Genomic DNA, 15,185 nt, shown 5'->3' on the forward strand with positions numbered 1-15,185 from the left:
TTGGGAGAGCGTGTAGGGTTTGTTATGTGTCTGTAAAGGAAGCTCAGACGGCCTTTCTTTTGTATTATCAATGCAAAACTTAGCTCTTACCTCCAAAAGAGCAAGAGGTGGTTTATTAGTGAGCCAAACCAGAGTGACCATGGTTCAGGAACATGGATTCAGTTCACCTCGCATAACATGTTCCAACGTGGAAACAGCTTCATCATCTTACAGCAATAGAACAATGGAATATCCTAAGTGGAAGAGTTGAAAATACCTTGATGAAAGTTCCAGATATGCAGCTTACAGTAAGATGGAGAAAGCTCCACTGCAGCCCTCAGATGCTATCTGACGACACTCTTGTCTTTGGGAGCTGTAGAAGCCAGTGGTCTGCTGTTACACTGTTACATTTCAAAGATTTTGCTTGGTAACCTCAAAGGTATTAACTCTAAAAACAGAGGCGGGCAGTGAGTGGGTGCTGAGGTAGTGAAGGAGATCCAGAGATTTTCTCTCTAGATCTGACGTTTTTCAACTATCCAGGATCAAGAAGTTCCAATTAGTCCTCGTATGTTCTTAACCTAGGTATCCTAGTTTCTTCATTTTGTGATAAAATAGCGACCAGAAGAAACTCAGGGGAAGAAAAAGCTTATTTATTTCATCTTTCCCTTCTATGTCTGTCATTGAGGGAAGTCAGGGCAACAACGCAAGAACTTGAAGCAGATACCACTGGGGAGGATGCTATTTATTGGAACAAGTGCAGACTCGTGCTTAGCTAGCTTTCCTATACAGCTCACGATGACTCGTCAAGGGAATGGTTCTGCCCACAGTGGACCAGGTATCCTACATCAATTAACAGCCAAGACAATTCCCACAAATATATTCATAGGCTGTCGTGAACTGGGCAACCCCTCAGTTTGGGACTCCCTTCTCAGGTGATGCTAGGCTGTGCCATGTTGACAAAGCTATAGGCAGGAAGTGTGTCTTTTTTGTCCCATGAGGCAAAGATAAAAGCAACATAAAATAGCGTTTTCATGCTTTGATGGTATTCATGCATATGCAGAACTCTGCAGGCATTTCCAACCTTTTAACACCAGGATAAGACAATCATTTTCAAAGTTTACATTCAGGTACACAGAGTTGAGTTACACACACAGACAGAGAGAGAGAGAGAGAGAGAGAGAGAGAGAATAACATCTCACAATGTTTTAAGTCAGTTTGAAATTCTGTGTTGGGCTATATTCGTAGCTGTCCCAGGACACATGTGGCCTGTGAGGTGTACATTGAATATGACTGACTGAGAGTGAGTGAGTGTATTGGCATGTATTGCCTCTTCTTTTTCCATGATTGTCTTTGGGTGGACAAGACGTTGATGGTCGGCACAAGCAAACGTTCCATAGGTGGTGTAGGCGGCGGTCTTTCTCCCTTGTTGCTTGGGAAAGCTAGAAGTTTCTCCCATAGAGAATTGCACAAAACTTGTCTGCATTGAACAGAGCCAATAGTATTTCACCATGAGACCATCAGACAAGCTCTCTCTTGCTGCCAAAACCACGCTCACTGTTATGTGCCGATGTGGTGGTTAAGGGAGGACTTTAGGTGTCCCGCACTGTTACTCTCTGCTTCATTTCCTCTAGACAAGGTCTCTCGCTGATTTTCAGCTGGGTTGGCTGGCCTGCAAACCCCAACAACTGTCTCTAGTCCTGCTTAGCACTGTGGATAGAGGTGCATGCTCAGTTTTTACCTACGGGGTAGTGATCTGAACTCAGGGCACCGGGCTTAGCTGTCTCTCTAGCCCACTGTACATCCACTGTCAATTTGTCTTCTCCATGGACTTATGGGATTGGTGGAGGAACCGTTCCTACCCACAAGAGATGAAAGTTGGTAGCTGAGCCTGAGCAACTGTGACAGGTACCTTTGTGTGCAGTGCTCAGGAGTTTCTTCTGCAGTCTGTTTTTTCCCATGCTTTTCTTAATTCCAACTTTGTTCCCAGTCAGTGTGGCAGCTGTTTGCAGTTCATCTGTGGATGACTTGACCATTGCTCTGTCTGCTCGTCATTGTAACTTCTTCAAATTTCCACCTGACAGGGGACAATTCTAGCCTGGGCTCTGCAAGTGCTGGACTCTCTATTCAAATTTAGAATTAATTTTAGTATGCTTCTATGGCATCTGGAATTTCCACTATGTCCAGAATCACAAAATCACACCATGCTTTCTTCTCCTTCCTTCGTTCCTTCCTTTGTTCCTTCCTTCCTTCCTTCCCTCCTTCCTTCCTCTTTCCTATCTCCTGTGTCTGTCTGTCTATCTATCTATCTATCTATCTATCTATCTATCTATCTATCTATTATCCATCTATCTATTTGCCTACCTATTTATCTCTTGTTTTGAAAGAGGGTCTCACATAGCCTACACTGGCCTCGAACTCACTATATATTAGAGAATGAACTTGAACTCATGACTCATGATCCTCTTGCCTTCATTTCTTTGTGAATTTGCATTGTGTAATATGTACAGTGTGTAATGTGAAGTGTAATTATATAATATGTGCCATGCTTCTCAGTTCAGTGCAGTTTATAGAAAGCTGTAGGTTGGTGTGCTTTCCCCAAACAAAGCCTTGGAATATTCTCACAAAATTCTTCTGCATTTTAGGCAAGCCTGGCCTCTAATTCTGGGCCAAGTTGCTGAGTGTGTGACATCCCAGATGGCCTTTTGCTTGAGGCACTAGACTAAACCAGAAATGGCTGGAACACTGCTCTAGTGAGCTTGGTTAGTGGCCAAACCCAGGGTGCAGAGAAGTCTGCTTAGTCCCTGCCTTGTGTGGATTATCAGCTGTCATAAGGTCTTGACTCTGAGGATCATTCTTACCTTTGTTTAGAATCTTCAATCCCAGGGAAACTAGCCAATAAAAGTTCATGTTCTAGGATGTCTGTGGTAAGCTCACTTTATTTTCTACTTAGGAAAAGGAGCCAGAAAAGGGAAAAGCCATAAGCCATCGGCAAAGATGGGAAGGCCATAAGCCATTGGCAAAGACCAGTGTGTTTCCATCCTGCTGTTTGGCATTAAGCCTTGCTTGCTGTGGCTAATTGTTCCATAAGCTTTTCTCTTCAAGAGCAGAGGCTCAGTCCAGATAGGGCTCTTGTTTCACCTGCTTGAGGCGGGACTTGTTAGTACCCATTCCTGTGACAAATGCGCCTTCAGGTTCTCAATAAATCCAATACGCCCTGCCTTACCGCCTAGGCCTAGGGTTCTCAGAAAAGAGCTCCAGGTCTCCCAGGGGTGGGGCTCTATTGGAAAAGAGCCTAGCTCAAATACCTCAGGTGTTTGCTTGCCTAGCATGAGTGAATCCTGGCTTTGATTCATTCTAATCACATGAACTGGGCTCAGTGGTCCATGTCTTAATCCCAACACTCAGGATGTGGAGACAGGATGATTAGGAGTTCAAGGTTATCTTCCACTTCACAGTCTGAGGCCAGGTTAGGCTATGAAATCCTATGAGAGAAAAGAAGGAAGGAGAAATAAAAGGGGTTGTCTCAGCCTTTGGAGGGACATCCTTCAGAAGTAGACTAAAGAAAAAGGCATGCTAACACAGAATCTTGTATGTGACCTGCAGGCCTTAGGGTATGCCGCAGTTTCTCATACCTTAGCTGGGTTAGGGTATGCTGCACTTTCTCATACGCTAGCTGGGTACTGCCTCAATGTCAACTTTGGTTGTGGGCTTCCAGAATATTTTATGCTCCACAGCACTGAAAAGCAGTAGCACAGCATCCTCTTAGAACTGTGTCACCCATGACAAGCCTGTGAGGTGACCTCTGTGGCCTCTTGTCTATAGACTATGATTGAATAAATATTCAGTCTTCTGAGTGGCATACTAGATATTGTGGAAAGAGATGGTACACTCCTGGCCTTGGGACAACTCATGAGCTTACAGGGAGAGATAGAACCAGTACATTGAAAAATGCAAAAAAAAAACCCAACACATTAAAACCCTAAAGTTTGATGGACTTAGATAATATTTATAAATCCAATTAACATGACTCAGAAATACCAATTTATGGATACAGATGCATCTATATCAAGCGTTTTGAAATGATGGGAGAGATAGCAGTTAAACAAACACAGACTTTGGTTTTCTTCCCCCCAGATGCCTCTGAGACAAGGATTTGAGAGCAAGTTCTGCATTTCAGCAGCTTAGAATGGCCAGAAAAAGCAGAGGGAAAAGACGGTAGTCAGACTGAGGAGATGACTCAGTCAGTAAGGTATCCACTGTGCAAGCACAAAGACCCTTCACCCCCCAGAACACAGTGGAGAAAATCCTGTAGGTATGGCAATGTGCAGCTGTGATCCCAGCCCTGAGGAGACAGTTAGGAAGGTCCACATGGTTTAGCCAAGTCAGTCATTCAGGGAGAGACCTAGCCTCAAAACACAGGATGAAGAGTGATTGCAAAACACACGTGACTTTTGCTTCAGGTCTCCATGCCTGTACCTGCTATATGCACACATGCAAAACATGTACGCACACAGAGGAAAGGAGGGAGGGAGGGAGAGAGTAAGGAAAGGAGAGAGAGAGAAGAGAGAGAGAGAGAGAGAGAGAGAGAGAGAGAGAGAGAGAGAGAGAGAGAGAGGGAGAGAGAGAGAGAAGGTTAGATAGGCTTAGACGGCCAACCATACACTATGAGTAGCTAAGCTTCTGTAGAAGGAGGGCCACTTGGTTGTTCCCGCCACTTAGCTCTGAAATAATCACACATTTACATTTAAAACACTGCTTTGGCCCATTAGCTGTAGCTTCTTATTGGCCAACTCTTACATCTTAATTTAACCCATTTCTATTAATCTGTGTATTGCCACATGGCTGTGGCTTATGGGGTAAAGTTCAGGGCATCTGTCTTCAGCAGGCTACATTTCTTCTCTCTGACTATGCCTACTTTCTCCCAGCATTCAGTTTAGTTTTCCCCACCTAGCTTTGTTCCCCTCTAGCTCTGCTATAAGCCCAAAGTAGCTTCTTTATTAACCAATGATATTTACAGCATACAGAGGGGAATCCCACATCAAACTTCAAGTCTATGTGATAATTCTGGGAAACACTTTAAACTATTTGTTTTAAAATTATGCTTTAGGCTTCTTCTCAGACCCTTATCAAAGACTTGGATATCCTTGGACTGCCATGCCCAGAGAAGATAGTTTCTGGAAAAAACCCTCTTGCAAAGAGGTGTTGACATTAGCAGTTGGAGGTATGCCTTGGCAGGATCAGAGGGAGCTGGGTAAAGGGGCAACCACCTCTGCTGCATCTTTGTTGATGAGAATGGTGGTTTGGAAAGTACAGGAACAGGTTTGAGTATTGAGGAAGCAGCCGTCTGTAGAGACCCACATCCATAAAAGATGACAGAACCTGTTGATTTCCCTCTTTGATTCTTCAGAGGGAAACTTGTGAAGCAGTGGAAGGCAGATCAGGCTCTCAGCCAAGCCAACTAAAGACAGGGACAGAGTAGGCTGTGAAGATCCAGGAGGTGGTGGCTTCCTTAAGTTTGGATGCCGAGCTGACCACTAGACATGACTTGGGTTGAGTGACTTTCCTGGGGACATATTAAATGCCTGGTCACCAGGAACAAAACAAATAAGTCCTTCTATCCAGGTCAACTTGTACCTGTGAGTATAGTGAGGCCATTTACTAGAGCAGAACGAGCATGTGATCAGACTGGACTCTCTGAACGTGGCAACAATAAGGGCTGACTGAGAAGCCAAAGATAATGGCACTGGGTTTTGATTCTATTGCATGGACTGGCTTTTTGGGAGCCTAGTCTCTTTGGATGCATACCTTTTAAGACCTAGATGGAGAGGGTAGGGCCTTGGACTTCCCACAGGGCAGGGCACCCTGACTTCTCTTAGGACTGGAGACGGGGCGGGGTGGGAGGGAAATGGAAGGAGGGGAGGAGGTGGAAAACTTTAATAAATAAATGAAGACATTTACACTATTGAAAAGTCTACCCTAGCATGGGAAGACCGCCTCTCTGGAGCTCATTGCTCAGCTACAGAGGCCCCCACATCCCCAGAACCCTTTACTACTTTCACAGACTGAGAAAGAAGTTTCGTCAATCTTGTAATTTTGTGGGCTTCCTGAGCCTTGGAAGTTTCTTTGACTTTCAGAGTTTTATGAACTTTTTCTCCATCTTGAGGAAAAGTTCAGCTTGAACAAAATGGATTCATAACACAGATATACATAGTATTTCACAGTGCAGGGACAAAGAACCTGTGGCAGGAGTCATGATGCATGATTAACAAAAACTCAGAGAGAGAAATTGTGGTTCAACCTGAAGGCCAGAAAAGCAAGCAGCCAACCCCTGGCTCTTACCTCTACCTCAGTCTGAAATGGTGATCCTGCTTCCTGGAATCTCAGCATGAGACTGTGACTGAGAACTGTCTCCTCTTGTTTTATAATCTTCTCTAGCTCTGGAATTAAAGACGTGCACCACTGGGATTAAAGGCATGCAATACCTAGTTTCTATGGCAAATTAGTGTGGCTTCTGGGATCAAAGGTACATGTTATTGCTGCCTGGTCTGTAAGGCTGGACAGTGTGGCTGTTTTATTCTCTGAACTTCAGACAAGTTTTATTTATTTAAAAAAATGCCACTAAAAAGTCACTGCAGAAAAATGAGACCTCCATGTGATCAGAGAAGGCATGTGTCAATGGGACGCATCCTTCCTCCAATCCAAGTAGATTGAAGAGGCAGGCAGAACCTATGCATTAGAAGTATTGTCTTGTGTCTCCTACTGTCTGTAGAAAAGGAGACTGTTGGTGTTGGCAGAGTTGGGTGGGAGTGGTTAGCATATCTAATGGGTATGAGTTATGGTCTCCTCTCACATTGTGTTAGATGTATCATCTCCAGAGAGCTGACACCTGAGGAAACTTAAGATGTCAAAGGCTCTTTATCACTGGACACCATGTGTCTACCTGACTGGTAGTGGCCCTGGCAGATATGCCCAGGAATTCCCTTGAGAAGGCAGTTCAAACATTAATTACCCATTATTATACCAAAGCACTTGATCTAAGATGGATGTGATGTTGTATATCTGTAATCCCTGTGTTCAAGAGGCTGAGGAGGGAGGACCCAGGGTCAGCTGGACCACTATCTCAAAAAACAACAAACAAACAAAGCAAGTTTATGTGTGCTATTATTTTCCTCAGTCCTGTATTTTAGGTTCCGAGTAGAGATGCAGAGCAGAGGTGTCAGGACATGCTAACGATGGAAGAGATTTAATGGGGGCGAACATGTAAAACAAACATGTGACGCTTGCTTGTGTTTCCATCCACTCAGTGACAAAGCTGTTTATGGAAGAAGGAGGGAGAGATGAGTCAGGCTGGTCCAGCCAGGAGGCAGCAGCTGCACCGGTCATGTGAATGAGAGGAGTGAGCATAGAGCTGGAACTGTAAAGCCTTTCAAATGGGTGCTGAGATGCAGGGAGCCGGTGAGCCACAAAAGCAACACCAGTAAGGACCTGGAGAGGGCAGTAAGAAAAGGAATTCAAATGATGAACTTGAAGGGGGGCTCTAGAGTGTTAAAAATAAAACAGCTGGGTGGTGGTGGTGCACGCCTTTAATCCCAGCACTTGGGAGGTTGAGGCAGGCGGATCTCTGTGAGTTCCAGGCCAGCCTGGTCTACAAGAGCTAGTTCCAGGACAGGCTCCAAAGCTACAGAGAAACCCTGTCTGAAACAAAACCAAACAAAACAAAAATAAAACAAAACAACAAAGCAATGGCCCACGTTTTCAAGGCCGCCTTTAGTCGCTTGAGGACCGACGGCAGTTGAGCAGGAAAGACTGGAGTCCCTGCTAGCATCTTTAAGGCATCCCTCCCGCCTCCATGGGCATGTGGACATGTGTGCATGCCCCCCACATGTGTACCTATGCACATGAATACATGCACACGTGTACGGATGTTTTAAAAAGTACACTAAAACCGTGATGGCCATTGGAACTGAAAATAAGGAACATAGTACCTCTGATCATGTGTTCACTCCATGGCGCCCATTTAGAGTCTGACACAGAGTGAAAGTTCCTGATCCCAATTATTTATATCCTTTCTTCTCTTTCTCCTGTTTGCTCGTGAAACATAGAGCAAGGAGTTCATGCATGTTATATCTACACATGATACAGTGTCACTTTACATTATACCAGGTTGTGAGAAGTGCTCAGTCTCATATGCTGGGTTACATGACACCCACAGTGACCTAAGGTGCCTCTTTAACAGAAAAGAGATGAGTATGCAGGAAGATCCAGAGACATGCTGAGGTACAGGTGGCAAACCACGTGCTTATCATGGACTTCACCCTCTCTTTTACCTAAGTCTTCAGCCACAACTTCTTGCCTAGGGAGAATCATGTCTCTTCCGAGAGGAAAACTGTCACCTGAGTGACAGAATAAGCCTGCAATACAATAGCCACTAGATCAGTGAGATTACTTTAACTCAAAGAAAATTTCAAAACCTATTCCTCAGTCGAGGCTGCTGCAGGGGGCTCCACGGCTACAGGTGACTGGTGACCACTCCACCAGACAAGAGGGTATTTCTGTCATTGCAGAGAGCTCTGGAGTAGTCTATCAGTTTGGTGTGCTGTTGGCAGCTGCTTTTGTGTGGACAAGTTTCTGTGAATGCTTTGATCTCTGTGCTCCTGGGTAGCATTTCAGTTTTGCACTCCAGCCTGGGTGCTTCGTTGAGTGCCAGCTACCCTGTGTTCTGCGCTCTATAAAGGACAAGATGGTAGTACTGGGATTTCCATGATTTGAGGCAGGGGAAAGAGGGTCATTAGTAGAGCAATGTGTCTCTTGTCTCTCACACTCATTTGATGCTCTTCTGTCTCAGGTGGGAAGCCCAGCTGGGACAGAAACTTCTTCCATGTTCTATATGATCCCTAGAACCAACAGGCTGCATTAGATTCAATCAAGGAATGGACTGCGGGCTAGGAGGAATATGTTTAGGGCTTTGGAAGCTCGGTGACACACTGAATAGTGAGGTAACTTCCTCATGGAGTCTGTCAAAGAGAAGCCCATGAGGTTGATATCCCCAAGCCCATCTGCCCAGCCTTTCCCTGATGGTTATCCCAGGACAAGGAGCCCTCGAAGAACCTCTTATTAATTTCCAACTGCATTTTGCTCTATTGTGTAGTATTTCAGTGACAGAATCCACTCAGGAGAGTTGGGGCCAGGCTGGCCAAGGTTGTCAAGGAGCTGAGTTCTGAGTTCAGGTGCCCACATGGCAGTGGAATGATCCCTTCTGTCCCTTCAGAGCTTTGAGACGTCTGGGAGGTCCCAGAAATCACTTCAAGTCTCCAGTCCAGGACACAGCTGCCTAGGGGAATCCCAGGGACAGGCGGCAGGTAGTGTATCCTCTCTGAGTTTTCTTCTATTGTCTTCCCATACCTCTTCTGTGTGTGTGTCTGTTATTTACGATTCCACACAGAACACAATTCCATCGGTCACTGATGCCCAAGGATTTATTCTATGTTCTTATCAACAGAGTTTGCATGGCCTGCAAGGTGATGGACTCCAATGTGATCATTGCAGAATTCGCCAAACTCCAAACCACTGGCAGTTGGAACGCACAAGCCCCCTTCTGACGAGGAGGCAAGGGAAGCAAGCTGAGAGGAGGTGAGGACCCATTGGCTCTGCCTGCTGCCCCTTATCTCCTCAATGATTATATTGTTTGCACCCATTCTTAATGGCCTTTTCCCTGTGTGTCCTCCTGTAGGCCCATTACTTGGCTAGAGAGAGATGGACCACCTTCTCAGGTCTTCTGGAAGTTGCTGAAACATGGTGAGGAAGGAATGTCATCACTCATAAGATGGAATCAAGAAACTCTTACAACGGAACTAAACCTGAAGTACTTCAAGCCCTGGGACCCCACTTTTGGGTCATGCTGTTCTCTCTCTCTCTCTCTCTCTCTCTCTCTCTCTCTCTCTCTCTTTCTCTCTCTCTCTCTCTCCATCTCTCCTGTATTTCTCTTTTCTTAGCACAGGGAATTGTACACAGGAAGTGATTTAACAGGTATAATTTTGGTCCCAAATTAGCAATGTTTTATGAAGATGTTACTAGAAACTTAGGACTGTCCTGCCAGAGTCACTACATGCCACCTGGGGAATCCAGGGAATGCTCATGGAACCCTTAAGTCCCGTTAATAAAAAATAACAAAGAACTGACTCAAAAGAAGTTCAAGAACATTTATTATTAGCATTAAACACACAAACACACACAGGAGAAGGCAAAATGTAAATCTCAGCATCTGCCCAGAGGTGGAAGATGGAGGAGAGAATGCAGTCATGCAGCTTAAGTTAAGGCAACAAGAAGGTCAACCAAATGGCAAACAGGCAGCTGCAGGGAAGCATTGGGGGAGGCTTTAAGGAAAGCGGGAAGGCTGAAGTGTTCATGAAAACAGCTCAGGAAGGAGATGGAGGGAAGGAAAGAGCTCTGAGTGGTTGAGAAAGCAACTCTTTCAAAGTTGCTTGGCCACACCTTTGTGAGGGACAGCACTAGAGTGTGGGATCCTGGAGAAGAAAAGTACATTAAAAGGGTAATTATTCCTCTCATCTCTGTAAGAGTTAAGGTGGTTCCACCTTCCAGGGGAATGGTCCTGTGGCTTGGTGATTCAGCTGGGATGCTGGGTACCCACCAACCCACTCTCTTCATCTGAAGGAAACAGTTTTTCCTCAATTGGTCTCTACTGCCACTGTAACAAACAGATTCTGTTCCTAGAGGTCTCCTGAACTGAGGTCTCAGGCTAGGTGGTCAATGGGGTCATGTTATTGGACTAGTATAGGTTTTATCTTTTCATTAAAAATTCATGTCTTTTCTGTTTTCTCAAGTTTGGATTCAGGTGATGGCATAGAGGAGCCCCATTGCTTAGCTACCAAAGACTGCTTTATCTGTGGTGCCAGCTACAGCTGAAACACAGTCAAGCATGTATTACACCTGGGGCTCCCGTGAGTCATTTCAGATGAATGTTGAACTACAAAGAACCATACACCTCACAGTTTGAGATTTAGGTTCTCTCTGATTCTGTAGTTAGAACAGTAGACAGTGTTTTAAATATCAAAGGTGGCTTTCAGATACTTTGAGTCTTTGAGACAATTTTGGTTGTTTGGCAATGCTGTTTTCTAAGGTCAGGTAGGAGTAGGGGACCAACGACCTTACCAACTGCTTTGTTCAGGCCTCGGTGGGTCTGCCAACTTGAGAAGAGCTGAAGATGGCTGCGTCTGTAGTGGGGCTTGCAGGTGGGATGTGTCTGTGTCTGCCCTGTAACTATGTCTACCTTACAATAAAACACCTTGCTTGACTCAGCAATAAAGTCTCTGTTGAATTCCTTCCCAAGCGTGTCTTTAGTGATTTATCAGAATGTCCAGGAGACCTACAAGAGGTTTTGTCTGCCGGAGATCTCAGCTGCATCAAGCCAGACCACTCTTTCAGAAGTGGCATTAAGGGGCTCGGTAGATGGCTCAGTTGGTAAGCTTGCCATCCAAACACGAGGACCTGGATTTGATCCTCAGAACTCACATCAAAACAACAACAAACCAAAACCCAAAAATGAACATGGTGGATTGTGCTTATGACCCCAGCATTCTGGTGACAGACAAGCAGCAGATCCCTAGGGTTCACTGGCCCAGCCAGCCTAGTCTACTTAGTGAGCTCCAGGCAAACACTTTGGGATATGGTCACACCCAATAAATAGTGGTTATCTCATTGTTATTGAAGAACAGAGCAACTCAGCACAATCGGATGGCCTCCTAGTGGCAGCGCAGGCCTGTCTGCTTAATGGTATTGAAATGCAAAGTAAAGATTCATGGGACATAAGTTAGGAGATGAGATGCTGCTGCTCCTTCCTTGGTCACAGAGCCAGATACCTTAGTTTCTCTCCATGTGAAATAGGTCCAATGTCTTTTGTCTCTCACAGAGATGGCACGATCTTCTTAAAAGAAAAGGCCTTACAAGGGGTGATGAAGGAACAAGTTGCCACACAAGCAGAAGGGCCTGAGTTTGTTTGGGTTCCCCAAACCCACTTGAAAGTGGATATGATTGTGTGTATGTATAACCCCAACACTCCTAGTCCCAGGGGAGTCCCTGGAAGAGTATGGGTCAGCTAGCCTGCCGTATGCAGGAGTGAACAGGAGACCCTTTCTCATACAAGGTGGAAGATGTGTACTGACACCTCCCTCCATGTGTGTACTGTGGTATGTATGCAATCATATTTGTAGGTGCTTGTACACACACATGTACATACTATATAAAAGAAAATGGCTATTGTACATGTAAATGTGGGAACTACTCTCTCCATTTGCAACCTCAGGTTCATGCCATGATTATGGTAGGTCAATACCTCCTTCTAAACACTGACCAGGAAGTCTCTTTCTTCTTGGAATGACGCCCACAAATGGCCACTTTGGAGGACATTTGGCACATTTGTACGAAGCAGGTTTGAGCATGCTCAACACTCTACATCACCATGCCTGGGATTTTGAAAGAACCAAAATGTGAAGGCAGGAAGTAAGATTACCCAGTCTGGTGTAGCAAATGCTTTTCCTGATTGTTGAGAGTGTTACAGATACAGTCCCAGAATGTGAAGACAGATAAGACAGAGAAAATGTTCTCTACTTTCTACATTGAAATGTCAAGGGAAGTCGGAGAGCAGGGCTTTGCCATAGGTGCTGGGAATTGAACTCTTGAAGTGTTGACTGTGAGCCCTAGGCTTTAGCAATTGAGCTATCTCTCCAGCTCCCCTTCCTACCTTGAAATTGTCATAATGGTGTTAGTAACTGTGGTGATAAACTAATACAGTGGTTCTCAACCTGTGGGCCCTGACCCATTTTGCAAACCTCTATCTCCAAAAAAATATTTGCATTATGACTCATAACAGTAGCAAAATTTCCATTATGAAGTCAGTAGCCATGAAATAACTTTATGGTGGGGGGATCACCACAGCATGAGGAACTGTATTTGAGAGTTAGAGAGTTGCGGTGTATGAAGGTTGAGAACCACCGAGCTAATAATTGTGCACATATTATGTTACCCACTAGGCAGAATGTTTTAAGAGAACTAAATCATTTAATTTTTATAATGGCAACATGAAGTAGGTACCCCTGTTTCATGTGGGAGAAACTGAGGCACAAAGTGGACAGGTAACTGGGCCAAGTCCTCTGACTTGAGAGGTGTAGAAGGGACAGTACAGGCATACACTACACCAAACTTTGGGCTCTTCCCAGCATGCTCAATAGCTGTTTCTTCATTTGATCTTTGACAATTTCATACATGTATATGATGAATTTTAGTCATCCACCCATTATTACCCCAACCCACCCCTTATGTTGAACCCTTCTGCTTCCCAACAAGCCCCTCTTCTCTATGTGTGTGTGTGTGTGAGAGAGAGAGAGAGAGAGAGAGTGTGTGTGTGTGTGTGTGTGTGTCTGTGAGAGAGAGAGTGTTTGTCTTTCTGTCTATATGCATATCTGTCTCTCTGTGTGTATGTGTATCTCTCTCTCTCTCTCTCTCTCTCTCTCTCTCTCTCTCTCTCCCCCTCCCCATGTGTGTATGTGTGTCACTGACTTTAATTCGGGTGGATTGCTCATAGGTCGGTGAGTGGTTACTTAAAAGAACATGGTTGGCATTTCAGTGACTACACCACTGAGAATGACACTCCTTGCTTCAGTGACCCTTAACCATCACCAGTCCCTTAGAGAAAGGTGAGGCTTCATGAGCCCAATCCATGAGGGAGAGCTGAAGGGCCCTGGAGCAAGTCTTTCTCTGTCCTGCTAGCCAGATCCCAAATGATGACACAGAGACTATAGCTCAGGCTTGGTTCCTAACTAGCTCTTATAACTTAAATAACCCATTGATATTAATCTGTTCTGTCATGTGACATTACCTCTCTTCCATCTTGCACCTCCTATTTTCTATCTGTGTACAAGTACCCCCACCACCACACACACGAGGAGGTACATCTGAGACCCAGATGGCAGAGTAGGACTTCCTGTCTCCACAGACAGGTGTCTCTGCAGTGGTGAGACGTTTCCTTTTCAAGGAAATCCTCAGCTAACACATGGAATCAGTCCAAAGCCACCTGACAGCAAGGCAGACTACAGTGCACTGACTGGAACAAGTAATTAAATATAAGAGTGAATGGGAAAGGGAGGTCTCCAGCCAGCGACCCCCGCCCCCACCACATGGAGTTCATGGATTCCTATTTGCCTTTGAGTCCCTTCCTTGTTAATTAGCATTGATTGAGCCTGCCCAAAGTGCCTGGCTCTTGTCAAATCCCATTACTGGATGCTCCTAGACACTATCTGCCTGCCAGCCTTTGATGTGTGGGACACTGTGTGTATATGTCGTGGGGGGCGCTATTGAATATTCTGTGGAGTAGTTAACACATTGATCAAGGCTGTTATATAAAAGGCTTGCTTTTTCTGCTATGGCAGTTTTGTAGACAGGGTTTCATTTTTTTTTTTTGCTTTAACATTATCAACTCAAACCAATTCTCCAAGACAAGTTATGATGGTCTAAAAAGCATGTCAAGCTGACCCACCAGTGCTGCTTTTAAAGATAAACATAGGAAAATGTCAACTCAGTACAGTAAAAAGATGTGACCAAAGAAATGCATTTTTGTCTATGGTGTTCCCAGTCAAGAAGTGCTGTGTAATTGATTGGTGAGGTAAATGGAGGCACAGAAACATCCATGGTCTTTTCATGCTCTCAATCCACATCAGTGTGGCAAGAGGCCAGTCAGGGCTGTGTCCTCACAGCCCGAGACGATGGAGCACTCCTGTCATTAGCCTCCCACTTCACCTTTACTCAAAACAATTAACGTGGAGAGAGGAAATAGTTGTACTCATTTCCAACTGTATTTTAGAATAGATGAATGGAAGTAGCTTCCAGCCTGGGTCTGACCTGGGGTGAGAAAGAAATCCATGCTCCATCCTTGACCGTCTGTTCAAATTTTAGGGGGTCAAGTTTCCTATTTGAAAAAAAAATCAGAGAATTACATTGTTCAGTGGTTCATTATTTACCTTTGTATGGGGAAGGCATGGCTGTCATTGAGATTTGGGATCTGTTTTGTTTGAGGAAACTCATTCGTTTCCTCTACTATTAGCTAAGATTTTAGTGCTGAGAAACTCTGAAAGTCCCAAAGATTGTAGATGGGTTTTATCCCCGTGGGTGTGAGGATTATCATCATCCTTTTGACC

General features: G+C 44.8%; 1 protein-coding gene across 7 annotated transcripts in view; it reads left to right on the top strand.

Moving 5' to 3' along the window:
• The window catches only part of LOC125393510 (uncharacterized), a 175,966-nt gene extending 164,641 nt beyond the window's left edge, over positions 1–11,325 (top strand). For 4 of the 7 annotated variants that reach the window (XR_015001681.2, XR_007229822.3, XR_007229824.3 and 1 more), the window contains 3 exons: positions 9,248–9,338; positions 9,479–9,609; positions 9,710–11,325. Coding sequence is in view for 1 of the 7 variants with exons in the window: in XM_085689010.2 (XP_085545136.1) it covers positions 9,248–9,338; positions 9,479–9,501 (114 nt within the window). In the remaining 6 variants the exon portion in view is untranslated. The remainder of the gene's footprint in view (positions 1–9,247; positions 9,339–9,478; positions 9,610–9,709) is intronic. The other 3 variants (XR_015737652.1, XR_007229821.3, XR_007229825.3) reach the window with 1 other exon arrangement.
• Positions 11,326–15,185: the final 3,860 nt, after the last annotated feature.

This window comes from Myodes glareolus, chromosome 4 (assembly GCF_982192425.1).
Source record: "Myodes glareolus chromosome 4, mMyoGla1.1, whole genome shotgun sequence".
Lineage (NCBI taxonomy): Eukaryota > Metazoa > Chordata > Mammalia > Rodentia > Cricetidae > Myodes > Myodes glareolus.